The sequence below is a fragment of the Xenia sp. Carnegie-2017 genome, unplaced genomic scaffold (genome assembly GCF_021976095.1).
Source record: "Xenia sp. Carnegie-2017 unplaced genomic scaffold, XeniaSp_v1 HiC_scaffold_1, whole genome shotgun sequence".
Taxonomy (NCBI): Eukaryota; Metazoa; Cnidaria; class Anthozoa; order Malacalcyonacea; family Xeniidae; genus Xenia; species Xenia sp. Carnegie-2017.
The window spans coordinates 5,774,033-5,792,860 of record NW_025813402.1 but is presented as its reverse complement, the minus strand read 5'-3'; the positions used below and the strand labels follow the sequence as shown (position 1 = coordinate 5,792,860).

Sequence of the window (18,828 nt, the reverse complement as noted above, 5' to 3'; positions counted from 1 at the left end):
GTGTCTGCGAGAAAACAGCGATACTCCCAAATGGTCAGTCATGTGAAATTCATGGTATATAATGCTGTTAAATGAATGAAACAACGTAATTTTAATCGCTCTCGCATTTTTTACCGTCGCTAATCTATAGAGAGATTATAATATTTTTTTAATTTCTCAAGAACCAAGTAAAGGTCCTATTGTGGCTATTAAGTCAAACACTTCGACGTCAATTGAAGTTTCGTGGCAACCATTAAACTCTGATGATGCGAATGGTAAAATTACGAAGTATGCTGTATGTTACGAATTGTTCAAAGAAAACGAATCGTCCATTGACAAATGTAATGAGACTCGTGGTGGCTCTTCATTCAATATTACCAACTTGAAAAAGTTTACAAAATACAGGATTGCAGTGAAAGCTTCGACTAAAATAGGATTTGGTCCACTTGGTAAAATATTATAGTCAGCACTGATGAAGATGGTAAGTATTGTGTTAATTGCTGGACAATGTTACAGTTGTACAGATAGTAAAAGCTAACACAACACTCTCTCCAGTACATTATTTACTGTCTAATATATCTGGATGTATGGTCTACAGCAATGTTCATTGCCCTTAAACTTACTTAATATAAAAAGGCCTTGGGCAATATGGAAATTGGCTTCTAATTTTATATTTTATTGTTTGCATCAATTAATTAAAAAATTAACTGACTTAACCGACTTTAATTTAAATAATATGAAAATAAAGAAAATATATATATTTGCTTTGTGATTATGAGCACGTCGGAAGATTGAAATTTTCTGTCGTAGACCAGACACCGTATGTCACATTAAACGCGTCTCAGCTTTTGTTCCACATTTATACCAGAAGTAAAATCTCATGTTCTCTTTGACAGTGCGGATTTCTGATAACCTACTTTCACTTTGTTAACAAATCACAAATCGTCACTTCTTACTGATTAAATATATTTCAACTTATGATATCGTTGGTTATCAAAGACAGACAACTCAACGTTACAACAGGGTCTATAAATAATAGACGATTTTGAAATGTTAACTAGATAATGAATTTAGCGAAAACCTCAACGATATCTTCTAGTATGGGTACTTGAACATCCTCAGTTTAATTTAGTACTAAGAATAAACAGAAATTTCAACCTGAAAAAATAGGAGCGAGCGATTGCTCCTAAAGAAGATCAATTTGCAGAAAGCGCATTTTGAAGGCCTTCTGCAAGCAAGAATGACCAAAACACAAACCTTATGAAAACAAAATTGGTTTTATCATTCTTGCACAAGCCACTTGAAAATGCGGTTTCTTCAAACTGCTTTCAGGTTTTTTGACTGAAAGCAGTTTGAAGAAACTGCATTTTGTTAACGAGGTATTTTGAAATTGTCTGCCTTTGTGGATACACTTTGTGCAGCTTCGGCTTTCATTTCAGAAACTGTCTACCACAAATTAATGCGAATCACGGGGGATTTGGGTGAGGGGTGTCCCCCTCCTATCCTTGACTAGTGGTACAGGAGGGATGTCAATTTCTCTAAAAACACTAGTATACCAAAAAATTAAGCAAAAGCAATTAGTGCTTAATTGTACACACTTTCTTAACAAAAATTGTCTGACATGCTGCCACAACAAGTAGCCACTGAATTCTAATCAAATTAGAGCACCCTCCCCCAATCTCCCTTATAAAACCATCGTGCATAGTGCCTTTATACTTGATGAAGTTTATCTACTTTTACAGCTCCTGATCGTCCTGAAAACATTCAACTCACTTCAGATTTTACCGCGATAATGGTGAATTGGACAAAACCAAGTGTATCGAATGGTGTGATTAGGGAGTACAAATATTGTCGAAATGGACTCAGTGGTTGCGATACTACTACTGGTGATATAACACGTGCTACAATCACAGGCTTAAGTCCTGGTACCGAGTACAATATAACGGTGCAAGCATTCACTATAGTCGGCGGACAAATTAATTCCAAAGTCGTTAATACTACAAAAAGTGGTAAGTTTTTTTCATATGTAAGCCAATTTTTGTCGGACTGGTAATCGCTGAGAATAAGTCTATGGACTCGCTAGCATTTGGTGGTTTTAACATGTTTTTTTAGCAAATCACATAGATAGCGATTAAGAGTTGTATCTTCGGAGCAAAAAAATGAGAAATATGTTCGCGAACATACGTAAATATGTTCGCACGTAGAAATCTGAAATTCAAAACGTAGCAAGAGTATAAATTGAAACACAAGTCTATAGAAACAACATTTTGTGTCTTGGTGAAAGTAGGAAGAATATTGGATGACTTCATTAATGTGTGTACTACAGAAAAGTTACAGTTATAGAGGGAAAGCGATAAACAAATAGGCTGGATGTGCTTGAAACTTCTGCGTTTATACGAGTTCTGAGGAGACCAGTTTTCTTATGAATGGTTGTGTAAAGATTTGTATAAGGAAAACTTTGACGTTAAAACGTCATGCAGAAATCTTTTAACGCGCGTTTTGTAGTAATCCAGCACAATAACTGTATTACAAAAACAATTGGCAAAAATCGCTTTTCAATTAATGTTGTGATGAGATGTTTGTGACTATTGACTACCGTTTTTGTCGTGTGAAAAATTTGGATATTTTTTTCAATATTCAACTGATTGTGTCTAACAACCGCATCGTAGTGGTAGTAGTTAATAAAATGTCTTTCATTGAAGGATTTGAAGCCGAAGATAACATGGTGTTTGAAACAATTGGTGTATCTGATTCAAAAACACAAATAGGATTCAAGTTACCAGAATTGAATAGCGACGAAGTGGATCTGATAAAGTTTGTAATTTTTAATACAGTAAAAAAAACCTTTGTATACACATTTTGAACTCCTTGGAAAGCCAAGGAGTAATAATTCGGTTGTGCTCACGATTTCTTTTGTGCTTTTGAAGGAGTCTTCACGTGTTTGTCAAACGCTGGCTTAGCGATGACTCGGAACGGACCTTTCAAAGTTCCTCAAGTAGAACATTTGGAGATTCGAACGACGGAATGATTGCTTACGTTGCTTTGGAAATGAATAGATATGTGAATGGAGAAAATATAATTGTAGGCAATATGTCATCATCGGCAAGGAGAAAACGGAGAAATACTGTTACGTACCTCAATGCCCCACTGGTGGAGGATACTGAATATGGCATATTCGTTCGAGTTTTTTATGATGATCAGCAGGTATAATGTCTTATTTTTTCATGTTTAAACCAATTATATTGATGTGAATCAAATTACCGGGTTATTGATCATTAGTCTTTATAAAATAACACAATGAAACGCGTGCGCTAATTGGCCTAGAGCCGTGTTTGCATTAACTTGTGCAAAACACATCTTAGCTCAACCAATCAAATCAATCAAAACAATCAATCAGCCAAAGAGAATTTGCAAATCGATCATGAATACATTTTAGAGGAAAATTTAAAATGCTTGTTGCTTGTTTTTTTTCGCATTATTGTTATTTCATAAAAGAAATAATGATAGTTGTCGGAGAACTCTCGAGCCGGTACAACCCTCGACCTTCGGTCTCACGCTTGCACTGATCAGCTCTCCAGTTCTCCCAAAGGTCTCCTCGGTTTGCATAAGCCCGTGCAAATACAGTAACCTTCTTTTATTTGTAAGTGTACTTTGATTGTTCTCATTATGCTCTCATAGCGCAATTTAAGTGCCTCTATCAGCAAAAATTTTTATTAGCGATATCAAAACTTGCTGTAATGTCAAACATATCGGTGAAAAAATTTTCAATTTGGTCAAACTGTCTTCTTGTTATGGAAGTTTAAAGTTGCCTTTCAATAGACCTTGTCCGTCGTCGCATGAAGTCTGGGTCTAGCCAAATTATGACGTCATCCAAGGTAGTTGGTATATATATGTTGTATTGAGGAGTGCCTTGCATGACTTGACAAAGGTAAGTCGTTCCAGAATTTTCGAAGGACGGACAAGGTCCATTGAAAGGCAACTTTAAACATCCATAACAAGAAGACAATTTGACCAAACTGAAAAATTTTTTCACCAATACGTTAGATATTACACCAAGTTTTGATATCGCTAATAAAAATTTATGCTGATAAGGCACTTTAAAGTACGAATCACTGCATTTGTATTTTTATCTTGTTCTGGTGTGAACGTGTTCTTTGTATTCGTTTTATAAATATCGACGAGGAACTCAAAATTGTCTAACCAGAAAAACAAGACAGTAAATGATACAGAAAAGAGCTTGTTAAACTTAACACTAAATATAACTTAAAAAAGTCATGTATTGACTGTAGTACATCACCGAAACAACATCTAATAAGAATAATTGTGCAGTTCGTGGTCATGTCACGTGACTGATGTGAGAAATCATATGCAAAAATTTCGATCGAAAACTTTAAATCGCACTCTTTAAATGGTTGGGCCCTTTATTTAGCGGCCCTGTTTGTGCTTCATTTTTCAGAGTTTAAAATGCATAAAAACTAGGGCTCCACTCTGATGTTTTTTTTGCAATACATGCTATACAAAACATAAAGTCAGGAAATATGCTATGTAAAACTGGCTTCCTGTATTGCGTGGTTTCGGACTTGTCGCGTCAGTAATTCATACGTTAACAAGCAAAACATTGAACTTTTCTAAATTGATATTTATAACTATGTATTGCTGTCTAAATGCTATTTGTTGGTAAATTGTATGAACTTGCTGTGATCAATCGCTTTATAGAGTATAAGTCAAAATTCGGATGTGCTGCGCAGGACGACTGGAAAGGATGATGATGACATGAATACCGCTGTTATAGTTATCGTCGTCATAATCTGCATACTTGTACTTGTGATCGCGATTGTTGGTTTATTGCTTCTCAAAAGGTATGTTTTTTTTTTCATATGTATATTTACATGTTTGTAGGTGTAGAATGTCCAGGTTGGTACGGTCCTTAGAAGGACTATTGATTCTGTATAGGACTACCGCTAAGGATGTCGAAAAAGTCCTTCTGGGGACTCCTGAACTATAAACAATCTTAACGCATGCTGGAGTACAATCAATCGATAATCAGGGGGGGTCATATTCACTAATACATGTTATATGTGATAGAAAACAATAGACTTTAAAGGAACTTATGTTAAAAATAAAATGTGAATATACCGTTTGTTTGTTTGTTTATTGTAGGCGAAAATCTCGAACCATCTACCGTGATATAGTTCTTGAACCAGTGGCTCCTGTAAAGCGTAAGTTAAGATCATTTATCCCTGAATAACTGTTTGTTCCAGTTTTATCCTTCCAGTGAAACTTGTTGCAATATATTGTCATGCTCTTAGTACCATGTTCATGTTGCAACTCGATACTCAACATTGTGTAACTGCTCGTATGGTGTCACGTGACTATAATGAAACTGTTCATATTGTGTCACGTGACTCAACATTAGACTAATGACTAAAAATAGAAGCACCGATGAAGCCAAAACCTACAGGGTTTTCGATGTTTCTTAAAAATAGTCTTGAATGAAATTATAAAACCCGTGACGTAGTACATTTGCCTTTGTATCTCTGATTAGGATTGTGAACGACTACAACAGTATATATTTTCAAATAGCAGCAGAATTAGAGTGTACACGTGACGCACGTGATGTGACGGCAGAATTTCCTTGCTGCATGAAAAATGAGAAAATCTATAAGAGACCGAATATAATTACGATCAGTATTCAGTACTGTGTAGGATGGCGATGTATTTTTGTTTACTTTTTAAATATTTAACAAGCCGTCATTTTTTCTTTACAGCTATAGTTCGTTACCCGATACCAATCGATGAATTTCGGCAACATTGTAGCATGTTGGATCAGAACGCTGGCTTGGAATATCAAGAGGAATATGAGGTGAGTTGGTAGGAACACGAGGGGGTTGGTAGGAATTGATTTTCTAAGGGGGGGTGCAACATTTTTTAGCTAAAGGTGCCAGGGCCTCGGCCTATTGTAGATTTATAGATTTACAGATAAGAGACCTTTCGAAATGAAAGTATTTAAAGGCTTTTTTCATAAAGTTGAGTAAATTATAAATCCTAGTTCTTTAGCTGAACAGTACTTTCTTAAAATATCAACAATGCTTTATAAATCAAGTATCCAAATGTTTCTAACGATGAGCGACATACGAATGCAACAGGATGACGAACCAGGATGTGTAGAGTGCAATAATTTTTTTGAATTAATACTATCGAAAATATTGTGCTTTGTTGTTTAGAACATTCGCAATGGAGCTTTATCAGCTGAAATTGGCAAACGACCTGAAAACATTGATAAGAATCGCTATAACAATATCCATGCATGTAAGTTTTACCAATCAATTCACCTTTTAGCATTCTTACACAGCAATCTGTTCAGTTAAACTGAACTTGTACTGTTAGTAAAACTGAACGTGTTTATAGTAACTGAAAGGCTACTTGCATGTTGTCAAACACGTATTGTTCAATGAAAATGGGATAGTTTTCACATCTTGTCATGACCACGCATGCTCAATGGGAAGATTTACATTTTTTATTAGTAAATTGCATTGGAGAATGTGCTGCCCGTATTTGTAAGCATGGGAATTTCAATCGAAGCTCAAAGCTTTTCAATTTCTTATTTATATATGCGCGTCTTCTTTAAAAAATGTTTTTCGGGTTTTTGTAGATGACGATAGTCGAGTGATTTTATCTGAGATTGATGGAGAGGAAGGATCCGATTATATAAATGCGAATCACATCGACGTAAGTTCTAGTTGTGATAATGTTTTACGTATTTGTATAGAGAGGTCGTATGTGCAGGTGGTGGTAGTGATGTGTATGCATGTACTTTTAAGTACTGCAGAGGTTATTATGTGATCTCATACGTTTATATAAGTACCGGTTGTGATAATGATGTCTTTGTGTAGCTGCATGTACAAGTTGTGGTAATTTTGTAGGTATATTGTAGGTATATATAAGTACAATTAGTAGGGATTATGTAAATGTATATTAGAGGCTGATGGACGAAAATGCACTAAAAGTTGTAATTTAATCTCTGGTTACTTAATTACTCAATATTCATATGCGCTGTCAATGTTTTATTGATATTACGAAATTTATGTCTTTTCAGGGTTATGAACGTAAAAACCAATTCATTGCTGCTCAAGGTAGATATTCGATTTGTGCATTAGTCTCACGTTTTCTTGAATCATCGATGCAGAAGTCATAAATACTCAATACGTTAAAATTTACAGGCACCCTGAAGAATACAATTGTAGATTTCTGGAGAATGATATGGGAGCAGAATGTTTCGTCCATAGTAATGTTGGCAAATCCAATCGAGAAAGGAAGGGTCAGTTAAAGTTTTGTCTTCTTTTGCCATCAAATATACGTAGCTTTTTGTGTACTTAATGCTTTTCCTTATTTATCATAATTGTCATAGGAGAAATTAGCGATATATTGGCCTCAAGACAAAGCTGTAAAACACGGTCCCTTTTTGATAAAGTTGGATGGCGAAGTCGAATTGGCTGATTACGTTATTCGTAAAATGACCATAACAAAGGTTTGTTTTCTTAGACAACTATATATGTTGGCATTGCAAAGATAGGTGACATTATTATCCTTTGTTATCCCTTTATCCCTTTATCCCTTTATCCCCTTATCATTTGTTTTCTTGTTATGTTTGAGATAATTGTCCCTACTTGCTCTTAGAAACAGTTGGTTTTTATTTTGTCGTTGTCCATTTTATGGGGTTATTTTATGTAGTTTTTATGTAATGATTTTTGTATGTTGAAACACATGTTATTTTCCCAAGAATTGCTTATCTGTTATGTTACAGGATAACGTTAAAGAAATGCGTCAAATGACACAGTTTCACTACACGGTTTGGCCAGATCATGGTGTTCCACAATACACAACATCACTACAGGCGTTCCTTACTCGAGTACGAAAATTCACAAGAAATGATGAGAATCCTTTAGTTGTTCATTGTAGGTACGGTATCCTTCCCCGGTTTTTGTGCGATTGAAAGCTTAGGAAATCTAATGTCGGCATTTCTACAAAAGTTCTTGAAAAACCTTCATATCGCCATTGTCGTTTTACGTTTAGTGCTGGCGTTGGACGAACTGGGACATTCATTGGAATTTTTGCCATGTTGGATATGATTGAAAAGACGAAGACAGTGGATATTTTCAATTATGTTTGTCAAATGCGCAAACAGCGAACTCACATGGTGCAAGTTGAGGTTCGTACTTTAGGAGATTTGATGAAACAGTTATTTGATATTCATGTTATTGAACATTATTAATATAATTCCCTTTGTGTGTTATCTATTTGCTACTTGATTGTCTAATTGAAGTCTAATTGAATATGTGGATACGAATTTACGTAGAATGAATAATTTACTGTCTGTATTGTCTTTTCGCGTCTTGTTTTATAATTTAAACAAAGTAATTTCGTGTTTGCAGTTGTATTTATTGTTATTTTCATTAATTTTAGTCGCAATACGTATTTCTTCATAAAGCTGTTTTGGAAGCAATTGAATGTGGCGATACTGAGATTAATGCTCCTGACCTCCGTGTAAAACTAATCCAACTCAGTAGAACGGATCCTAATAATCCTGATCAAACATTAATGGAAAAACAATTCAAGGTTTAGCTATGGACAATTTGTTTTTATTAATTATCATGCAAGACAATTAAACTTTTTTTGTTCATATATGGAGATAGATCACGGAAGTTGTGATCTCCCATTATTTATTATTATTATATTCCCATTTTAATCAATCCCTAACCAAGAGATGTATTTTCAGGTGTTACAACAATACACTTTCGTGAAATCGAACACGGAAGAAGCGAAGAAGTCCTTCAATGCTGACAAGAATCGAAATAAGGCTATTTTGCCGTGTAAATGTTTTTATAATTGATCGATTCCAAATCTTTTTTTCAATGAAAATCATTTTTACTTTATTCGTTATTTTAGATGAAGACACTCGTGTTTCCCTTCTCAAGAGCCCCGGAGTTGATGGTTCAGACTACATAAACGCCAGTTTTATTGACGTTAGTGTATTTGAATATAAGCATGTGGCAAACATAGGTGTAGAGTTTTGTTTATGTCTTAGAGGCTTAGGTCTACGGAAGATATGTGATCTAAACATGATTGAATAAACTTTATTTAAAACACATTGGTCCGTCAACAGAAGCTGAGTTCCACGGGGAACGTGTGCAATATTTACAAGCTACATTTGTACGATAAAAAAGACAAAGGCTACTAGAAATATGACAAAGATTATAATTTTCCTTCTCACTTTTATACGTAAATATATGGGAGAGTGAATTAGGACCAATGTTATTCGATAATTTATACATTAACTTTGTTGACTTTACTTATTATGGGTGTTAAAGGGTAAAACACAGTAAAAAACTATGTCACATTTAAAGTTACAGCAATAGACAATGAGAAAATCTGCAAAATTTTTTGAGGTGGTCATGCTCCAGCTTTCCACCTCCTTTTACCCATATTCTACCTGTATGATGGCAGTTATTTCTTTCAATTTAGTTCACGTAGGGCTTAGTAAGTCATGTAAAATTTTATATTATCTTTTTCATTAATTGTATAAAGAGATAATAGTTTCAGTGGTAGTATGCATTCAATGATTTTTTTGTCTGAAAATATAATGTTTTTTATGCAGAGCTACCAGGTTCGGGGAATGTATATTGCGACACAATTCCCACTCGAAAATACTGTCAACGAGTTCTGGAGAATGGTATGGGAGAAGAAATGTAATTGCATCGTTATGTTGGCGAATATCGACGAAAATCCAGTAAGTTGTTCATTCTAACGTCAAACTTTTTGCTTATTAAATAGTAAAGGACCTCAAGTTTTCAGTTTTTTCTTCAATTAATGCATTTGGTGTCTTGATACTTTAGTTAACTAATTACTTTGGATTGGGCCTTAGTGGTCTATTTGATGACATTTTTCCTCTTATAATTAGTTGCTACATAGGTTAGGTACAAATTTCATTGGAATCTCAGTTATTTTTCTATATCCTGTTTTTTTTTTATGTAACAATTGAAGTTTGTTTTTCAGACATCGTATGAGAAGTATTGGACAGACAAGACCAACGACGCATTGCTTTGTGGAAACTTGCTTGTTTCCATTGAAAACGAGGAAAACGCTGATGAATTTGTCATCCGAAACTTCAAGTTGAAGAAGAATGACGTTGGTTTATTATTATTTACTTTTATATGTTTATCGTACATCCAGGAAAAGTTATTGTAGACAACATGACTCAATATCTTCGCATTGTATTTGTATAATTTCACTTACTTTGTAAAGTTTTACACTATTTTACACGTTATGATTTTACATATTTATCGTACATCCAGGAACAGTTACTGTAGACAGCATGACTCAACATCTCCACATTTTATAATGTACAATTTCACTTACTTTGTAAAGTTTTACACACTATTTTACACGTTATGGTTTTACATATTTATCGTACGTCCAGGAACAGTTACTGTAGACCACATGACTCAACATTTTCACATTTTATTATGTATAATTGCACTTTGCAAAGTTTTTACACTATTTTACACGTTATTTTTTAGGGTGGAGAAACTCGAGATGTTTGGCATTTCCATTTCCTGTCATGGAATGAGAACGAAGTTCCTCGAAGCCCCGTCGGTCTTATTCAAATGATTGGAAGAATTCAAGATGTACAACGTCAATGCGGAAACAACCCAATCGTTGTACATTGCAGGTATTGTTTAATGAAAGAATTCTATATTATCATAAGTAGTTGCCACGTTTTTCATAATCCATGTCGACGTGAATGGCTTTTTATTTTTTTTTAGTGATGGTGGTGGGCGAACTGGAGCATTTTGTGCTTTAGTAACATCCTTAGAGAGAGTTAAACAGGATCAATCGTTCAATTTATTCCAAACTATTATGTTGGAACGAATTCAGAGACCAAGAATGGTGTCGTCAATTGTAAGTTGTCGAGTGTTTTTTTCTGGATGATTGTGACTTAAATGAAGTAAAACGTTGCAAGCAAATCTTTGGTAAAACATAGGACAACTTTCTTTTCCAACGGTAGTGAGCAATTTCCATGAAAACATGTGTTTGTTTCTGTATCGTCTGAATAATCGTTAGTCTATCGTTTAGAGTCGAAACAAACTCCTTGTATTATTTATGAATATTTTTACCTGATTCCAAGTTTCCATCATTTTTGATATTTTAGGAACAATATCAATTCTGTTTCCAAGCTATCCTGCAATTCCTTCAATCCTTTGATGAATACGCCAATTTCAAGGAAATACAGAATTCAAGTTAATTTACTGCCAAATTATTACCATTTTTCTTATCTATACGTTATTTCCTATGCGTTACATACAGTAAAATATCACTCGAAATCTCGCGACAATGTATAGTTTTTATGAACAGTATTAATACAAAAAAAACATTCATATTTTCTCGATATGCATAAATAAGTTAATGCAAAGCAAATCATTTCAAAGTAATGCATCATTTGATGCATGCGTACAAAATAAATATAATGTAATGTCAACATACTTAATCTTTACATTTACTTAATTTTTTCATACGTGGCGTTATTTAAATTTTATGCAACAAAATATTAGCTATTTAATCGTTTTTCTGTAGTCAGTAAAATGAAAACTTGTTTTGAACAACCTGCTTTTTTATTTGTTTTTGTCTGATTGCTTTCGTGTGCCAAACATTGGATTAATTTCTTCAAATTTTCTGCAAACCAAACAGAATTTTGTTATTGACAGTATTAAATGTGGGTTTGGTTTGTAAATGTTAATGAAAATAACATATATGTCTTGTTAAAACGTATCAAAAATCAGAATTTCCGAAAAGAAATTTATTTTGGGATTTCCTATCCTATTTTCTACGAAATCGTGCTTTGCGATTGCGTCATTGCGTGTCGCAATTTTAGTTGCCTTTTGGCGGGAAAGTTTGGAGTTTTCCGGGACAGTAAATATGGCGGAAAACAAGTTTGCAAACACATGTTGGCTAAGATGTAAGGCTTAACTTGAACTGCAGTGCATAGTAAAGTGACAAAACGTTGGTAGTAGGCGATAACTAGGATGAATATTAACTGTGAAACGAAGCTTGAGGAAAAAGACAAGCTAAAAACAAAGGTATCTTACCGGAAGTGATGATCTAAATTGTCTTCTATTCTACTTATGTTAAATCTTATTGAATTGATTGTGTTACAATATTTTATGTTGACAGTTATTCAGCATGTTAACTATGACCAACCATGCTGTTACAACTTTGAAACAGCTTGGTTTTTCCATTTACAAGCTGTATGAAAAAGAGTCAGTTAAACACTTAAGATTCATGAATCTCTGTTAGTTTAGAAACCACAAGTAGTTTAGCATGTGAAATCTGACACGCTTGTAACTGTCCTATTACCAGTTTAACTGCACCATGAAACCTTTCCTTTTTTATTACACCCTGTAATGCAAACAGTTTCAACAACTTATTTGTGTTTGGATAATGTCATAAATTAATTTTAAATAGTTGATGCAAAACTGTGGCGTAGCTAGCTGGCAAATTTGGTCTTGCTATGTAAATTTTTTGGTGTTTACTCAATGTAAAAACAATACATTTCTAAAGAAATTAATAATGCTAATGATCTAAACTTTAGAAGCAGGACCAAAACTTGCTGGCTGGCTTCTTCACTGAAGCTTGAAGATTTGTGGCTTCAAAAGTCATTTGCTATGAGGGACATTTTTGCACTAATAACAAGGCAAGTTTTGGGGTGTAGAAAGATTATTAATGGCTGTGGCATAACTAGCATTGATAGTTTCTGGGATTAATATTCATATGTGCATGTTGTCATGATACAATCTGCAGAAAACAGTCAATTTCAAAACAACTTAATATGACAGAACATGGACATATGAATACCCCCCCCCCAATTAATGATCTGCTTATGCTACTGTTGATGTGGGGCAATAATATTCATATATGTATGATATGCTTTATTAAAATCTATTGAAATTCATTGTTTTCTATATACTGTATCACTACCTATTGATCTTTCTACGTCTATGGCCTATTTAAAAGCAGTTTAACATTTCAGCTGGCTTTTAACCTGGGATGGTAAAATTCACTTTATTTACGCATACCTTCAAATGTGTAAAACCTTTTTCAGATTTTTCAGATTTTACACTGACATACTTTTGAAAAATGGTCTTCATCCCTTTGATGAAACAGTTTGCTCTGTTCATACAAGTACTGCAAATAATAGACATTGTCCATTATTTGTCAGTTGATATACTATTAGGCATATACAGAAACATCCTACCCACCCAGAATGACATTTTAGTAAACATTGTTCTGTTCAATGTTTAGTGGTTGTCTATATGTAGAGCTTTTTTTACATGCAGCTTTAAGCTTTCATGAAATTGTGTTTCTAGAAAGCTTTGTGAATTTTATCTGTAATTTGCTGTGTGTCTTTACAAAAACTCTTTCATACAGTAGATATAAAAATGGCATACCTTATGAACGAGCAAGAAAAGAGAGGAAAGCGCCCTGCGAATGGAGATCATCTTTATAGAAAGCTCAAAAAACCGTCTTTATCCCTTGGCGTTAGAGTAGGTACTGAAATATTTTTCATTTAACGATCAAACGTTTATCTGACAAAAACTTTGAATATCTATAAAGCTTTGAATAAAATTTTAGACACATGCCATTGGAATAAACTCTCAGATGAAGTTATTCTTGCGGTTTTCAAATCACTCGACAAAGTTAATCTGTTTGTGTGCTCAAGAGTGTGTAAAAGATGGCAAAGATTGGCGTAAGTTAATATCATATTTTTTATTATTCATCTACGACAAAACTCTTTAATTTTTCTCGATATCACCGTTAAATCTCGCTTGGGCATTTTCACTATATTTTCACATTGCTTTCTGCTCGTCCCTCACGGTGTTTTCTGTTCTTTTCTTACGATGTTTTCTGTTCTTTTCTTACGATGTTTTCTGTTCTTTTCTTACTATGTTTTCTGTTCTTTTCTTACGATGTTTTCTGTTCTTTTCTTACGATATTTTCTGTTCTTTTCTTACAATGTTTTCTGTTTGTTTTTACTATGTTTGCGTTTTGTTTCCTACAATGTCTTGTAAAACAATCCTGCATGTTTTTTATTAGCTACATTTTCTCCTTTTCATTTTTTTTGCTTCACTCATGATATCAGACTTTTTTTGGCTGTATGTAGGTATAGATTACTCATACATTTTTTTGTCTCTGAATGATTTTGATTTTATCTTCTATCTGTTAAGATATGATGAGAGCTTATGGCAGTCGTTGAATTTGTCCGAGTTTACTGTTGACGAAAACGTTCTTAAACAACTTTTTAACCGAGGTGTCGTTGTTATGAGATTAGCTTGGCTGAAGGTAATACCAATTTCATTATAGATGATAGCATATAGCTACATACATGAAAGTATTTTTCTTTTCTGACTAGCTAGCAAAGCTATGCAGTGCTAAAACCAGTGATTTGTAAAATAGTTACTGCTATATGTTATCAAGATTTCTGTTTTATTTTCCATGATAAATTATTACGTATTTCTTCAGATTAATCACAAACTTTTCAACAAACTTTTGTTATTTAGCTCGCTCGAAGTTTATTCGGAATAAAGTATACATTTTCGTCTTTGAAATAAGGCTATTCAAATTTTTGCATTTGGCATTTAGCTCAAAATGCCGGTCATAAAAATTCCCTCATAAACAAGGGATATTTTTTGTGACGTCTTGAAGGGAACGGCATTTTGAGTCTAAAACATTTGTCGTTAACTCGGAAAAAGTCAAATGAAGTTTTTGAAAAACATGTTTGTTTATTTTTAGGTTCTTCCTTTGACGGATGTAATTGAAGATTTAAGGTAATGAGTCAAATACCTACATGGACAAGACTTTACCTGTTGACAATGTGTTGTATACTTTCAACTTATTAAAAGGGTTGATTTTGGGCTATTCAAGACTTTTTTCTTACAAACATACTTTGTCCACTAATGTCGTGTATTTTAAACGATCTATTTAGCAACGATAGTGCGGTATATCGTGTACAATATCTTGACGTAACATCTAGTTCGATTTCCGAAAAGATTTTACATCAAGTGTTGAAGGTGAATTGACCACGTTTATATTTTTAACTTCCTGGTCACACAGCCTGAAAATGAAATCATTGCCATATCAAAATTATTATATATATTTCAGAGTTGTAAGAATTTGAAGAAGCTTAGCTTGGAAGCTTGTTCAATATCAGATAGAATTTTACGGTAGGATTCTTTTCTGGGCTGGAAAATGTCCGACAACCTGGAAATTTCTCGAAAATACAGAGTAGATTTAGAATATTGATGTATCAAAACATATGAGTCAGATTACACTGTATTTAGTATTCTGTAAAGTAAACAACACTATTTAGGAGTAACTGTGCATGGAAATATTTGTTTTGTATAGTTTTAATGAAAAAAATTGAAAGAAATATTTTTTTTTGATACTTGTTGCCAAGAAGTAAATTTTTCATCCAGGCATTATTCTCTTTATTTTTTGTACTTGGGTTATCAACTATTGACGTGTTGTTAATGAGAGGTTTCCGTTAGATTAATTTATGGGATTTTGTATGGATTCCTAATGTAGTAGCGACGTTTCTCTTATTGGTGAAAGCATGCACATTTTTTAAAATATTTTCTGTAAAAGTACATTGCAGGCATTTTTAAAATGTATCGAAAATTGTCCATAGAAAAGTTGTCATCGACTCCAGCAAAGAGGTTTTTTCTAAAGTAGCAAATAGGTCTATAATTGGTATTTAAACACAAACCGCGGTAAAACTTCAGGGGGAATTTTCATTGAGATTTTCCGAAGCCTTGGAATTATGCGTTTATTTCTTAAAAGTCGTAACTAATTGCGATACTATTTTTAAAAAAAGACATAGCTAATCCTTTAGCGCTATACTCGAGGCATTAAAAAAAATTTACATCGTGATAATTTCTCAATATTCGATTTTTGTTTTCAATAATAGTGCGATAAGTCGGTGTCACCATCTCTCTGTCTTAAACTTATCCATGTGTCAATATGTTGGTAAGGTGGGCCTCAGGTCATTGGCCATCGGATGTTCAAGGTACGTGAATAATTAAATGAAGATATGATCTTCGCACTTTGCTGGACAATTTAAGCAATTGTCTCATGAACCTGAAAAATTCAGGTGACTCAACGGGAACCCTTCAAAACATGAACTTTAATACACATGCTTTTATCGTGGTTCAACGTGGTTCAACATTGTATTTGATCATAGCTTTATTATGAATTCTTATGGATCATTGATAAACTGCTTGTTTTCAGGGTAATGACAGAACTTAATCTTGCATGGACCAATTTAACTCCAGAATCCATAGATGTGGTCAGTATTCATCCTCCAATGTTTATTCATCCTCCAATGTTTATTCATCCTCCAATGTTTATTCATCCTCCAATGTTTATTCATCCTCCAATGTTTATTCATCCTCCAATGTTTATTCATCCTCCAGTGTTTATTCATCCTCCAATGTTTATTCATCCTCCAATGTTTATTCATCCTCCAATGTTTATTCATCCTCCAATGTTTATTCATCCTCCAATGTTTATTCATCCTCCAATGTTTATTCATCCTCCAATGTTTATTCATCCTCCAATGTTTTGTGTTTGTAATTCATCGTCTAGGTTTCTTGTTTACTACTGATAGCAAGTTTATACTTTTTACTTTTTATTACCTATAACATATTCATACTAGTCACTTTATACTAACATTATTACACGCTCATACTTGCTACTTTGTTCTAACAATTACACGCTCATGCATGTTTCTTTGTTCTAACAATGCAACACGCTCATACTTGCTACTTTGTTCTAACAATTACACGCTCATACTTGTCACTTTATACTAACAATGTAACATGCTCAAACTTGTCACTTTATACTAACAATGTAACAAGCTCATACTTGTTACTTTCTACAAACAATGTAACACGCTATTACTTTTTGCTTTTTATCACCAATTACACGCTCATACTTGTCACTTTATACTAACAATGTAACATGCTCAAACTTGTCACTTTATACTAACAATGCAACATGCTCACACTTGTCACTTTATACTAACAATGTAACATGCTCACACTTGTCACTTTATACTAACAATAACATGCTCATACTTGTCACTTTGTTCTAACAATGCAACATGCTCATACTTTTTACTTTTACTTGTCACTTTGTACTAACAATATCCCGTTTATACTTGTCACTTTGCACTATATCAAACGTTCATACCCCTCGCTGAAATGAAATAGGTATTGTTTTAGGCGACGTAGTGCGTTTTTTTTCAGGTTGTTAAAAGTTTTCCACTTCTTAGAAAATTAAATCTGAGCGGTTGTCGCGAAACATTGTGTGATGAAGGTAGTTTTAACGCATACAGTATATGCAATGATGGTGACATTCAAGATCATTTTACTCCTTTTTCAAGCTGTTTCTGTGCTGCTTTCAACGTGCCCTAACCTTTCTTGCTTGGATCTAAGGTCTGCTATGTTTACTCTTTCATACTTAAAGCATGTTTTCTGCTACATGGACGTATTCTTCCACAACAGTTTGGACGTCAAAGACATCTCCAGTGCAGTCTCCGATAGCATTTTCGTACCATTGTTTCCTCATGTTTTAGTGATTGTACAGAGATCAGTGAACGTTCTGTCAGGTGTATTGTCGACCATGGTAATATCAAACATTTAGCATTGAGCAGATGTCGTGGTATAGCACCTGAAAGTCTACAGTAAGTATGACTACGTTAAACAAATCTTGCTTTAGTATAGTCGTCTGGTTAGTCAGGCTGTGGACACTCTGACCCGGAGTACCTGAGCCAGGTTTTCATAAACTACCAACTGCATGTTTTATGGTTAATTATGTAATGGTTGGAGCCTGGTTACGTGTATTCTATGGGATGTATCTGAGTTCCGAGAATTAGATAAAAGACTTTTGTGCGTAATTACGTCCATTTGACAAATGTTGATGAACGATGAGATGATTTCTATGGTGTCCCTCCTTTTTGAGGGGTCGCCCTGTAGTTGATGTTCCACAATCGTTGGCTTGCAAATCTTTTAGTTTTAGTTATGTGTAATTTTTGCATTTAGGACATTATCTCTTCTTCGATCATTACATTCAGCGCAACTGTTTGGTTTCACCACTGAAAATGGGTCAAGCGACTGGGAGAAAGCATTGAAAGGGATTGAAATAAATATGAACATGTTTACTAACATTGCCCGGCCTGTAGGGTCCACTTTTAAAGGAACTATATGGGATATTAAATGCTCAGCACTACATTAAAACAAAACCAAAGTTGTGATGACTTTTACCTGGAACTTTCCTCTTTGTTTCTTGTACTTGCTGTTCTTAGCTATTGATTAGATTTTAAAGTATTCTTGTAATGAGTTAAAAACTCATTACAAGAATACGTTGTCATATCTTAGGAGACAACATTTAAAAAATGTTGTCTCCTAAGATATGACAACTTTTTTCCTTGTCGTTTCCTATGAAATGACGAATGAACAACACCCACGTCTCTCCCCCAATAAATATTTCACGTCGGTCGCGTGAGGCAAGAACGTCTGTTTGGGGTTTCCTCTGACTTGCGCATGCGTAATTCCACAAAATTACAGACCGTACGTCGCTGCCGATATCGCCGTTGTCATTTCGGAAACTTGCTATTCATCAACCCGTTACCCCGGGATGTTCGTATTCATGGAAGCAGTTTCTTTTGGCATTTTATTTCAGAAAGTAATTTTAGGGATTTTTTTATTTGAAAGTTGGAGAATTACGATTTCAGCAGTA

The 18,828-nt window shown here is 34.1% G+C and overlaps 2 protein-coding genes across 3 annotated transcripts; both read left to right on the top strand.

The window, feature by feature from the left end:
* The first annotated feature begins 173 nt into the window (after positions 1 to 173).
* LOC124459620 (receptor-type tyrosine-protein phosphatase epsilon-like) lies at positions 174 to 11,639 on the top strand. The gene is made up of 22 exons (XM_047009092.1): positions 174 to 460; positions 1,722 to 1,988; positions 2,682 to 2,793; positions 2,907 to 3,183; positions 4,696 to 4,838; positions 5,140 to 5,198; positions 5,748 to 5,842; positions 6,204 to 6,288; positions 6,632 to 6,708; positions 7,076 to 7,112; positions 7,200 to 7,297; positions 7,388 to 7,507; positions 7,784 to 7,938; positions 8,053 to 8,188; positions 8,443 to 8,595; positions 8,756 to 8,849; positions 8,926 to 9,002; positions 9,635 to 9,766; positions 10,033 to 10,164; positions 10,557 to 10,708; positions 10,803 to 10,938; positions 11,189 to 11,639. The coding sequence occupies exons 2-22, from the start codon at positions 1,772 to 1,774 to the stop codon at positions 11,279 to 11,281; spliced, it is 2,580 nt and encodes an 859-aa protein (XP_046865048.1). The 5' UTR covers positions 174 to 460; positions 1,722 to 1,771; the 3' UTR covers positions 11,282 to 11,639.
* A 234-nt stretch (positions 11,640 to 11,873) lies between these two features.
* Positions 11,874 to 18,359, top strand: LOC124459633 (S-phase kinase-associated protein 2-like). Of its 2 annotated transcripts, none has more exons than XM_047009127.1 (13): positions 11,874 to 12,113; positions 13,465 to 13,581; positions 13,666 to 13,780; positions 14,259 to 14,373; positions 14,824 to 14,858; positions 15,017 to 15,101; positions 15,193 to 15,254; positions 15,998 to 16,096; positions 16,318 to 16,375; positions 17,337 to 17,406; positions 17,474 to 17,525; positions 17,666 to 17,773; positions 18,132 to 18,359. In XM_047009127.1, exons 2-13 carry the CDS (start codon positions 13,473 to 13,475, stop codon positions 18,322 to 18,324), a joined length of 1,101 nt encoding a protein of 366 aa, XP_046865083.1. In that variant the 5' UTR covers positions 11,874 to 12,113; positions 13,465 to 13,472; the 3' UTR covers positions 18,325 to 18,359. The 2 variants fall into 2 exon arrangements, with proteins under 2 accessions (XP_046865083.1, XP_046865075.1); XM_047009119.1 differs by having other exon boundaries at positions 13,462 to 13,581.
* The last annotated feature ends 469 nt before the right edge of the window (positions 18,360 to 18,828 follow it).

Bases quoted from the DNA above. Each gene is read 5' to 3' on its own strand.
- LOC124459620 (XM_047009092.1), top strand. From the start codon at position 1,772: ATGGTGAATTGGACAAAACCAAGTGTATCGAATGGTGTGATTAGGGAG. The intron at 5,843-6,203 runs GTGAGTTGGTAG...TTTGTTGTTTAG, and splicing joins AATATCAAGAGGAATATGAG to AACATTCGCAATGGAGCTTT. The intron at 7,113-7,199 runs GTAGATATTCGA...TAAAATTTACAG, and splicing joins CCAATTCATTGCTGCTCAAG to GCACCCTGAAGAATACAATT.
- LOC124459633 (XM_047009127.1), top strand. From the start codon at position 13,473: ATGGCATACCTTATGAACGAGCAAGAAAAGAGAGGAAAGCGCCCTGCG. The intron at 14,374-14,823 runs GTAATACCAATT...GTTTATTTTTAG, and splicing joins TGAGATTAGCTTGGCTGAAG to GTTCTTCCTTTGACGGATGT. The intron at 17,407-17,473 runs GTAGTTTTAACG...TCCTTTTTCAAG, and splicing joins CGAAACATTGTGTGATGAAG to CTGTTTCTGTGCTGCTTTCA.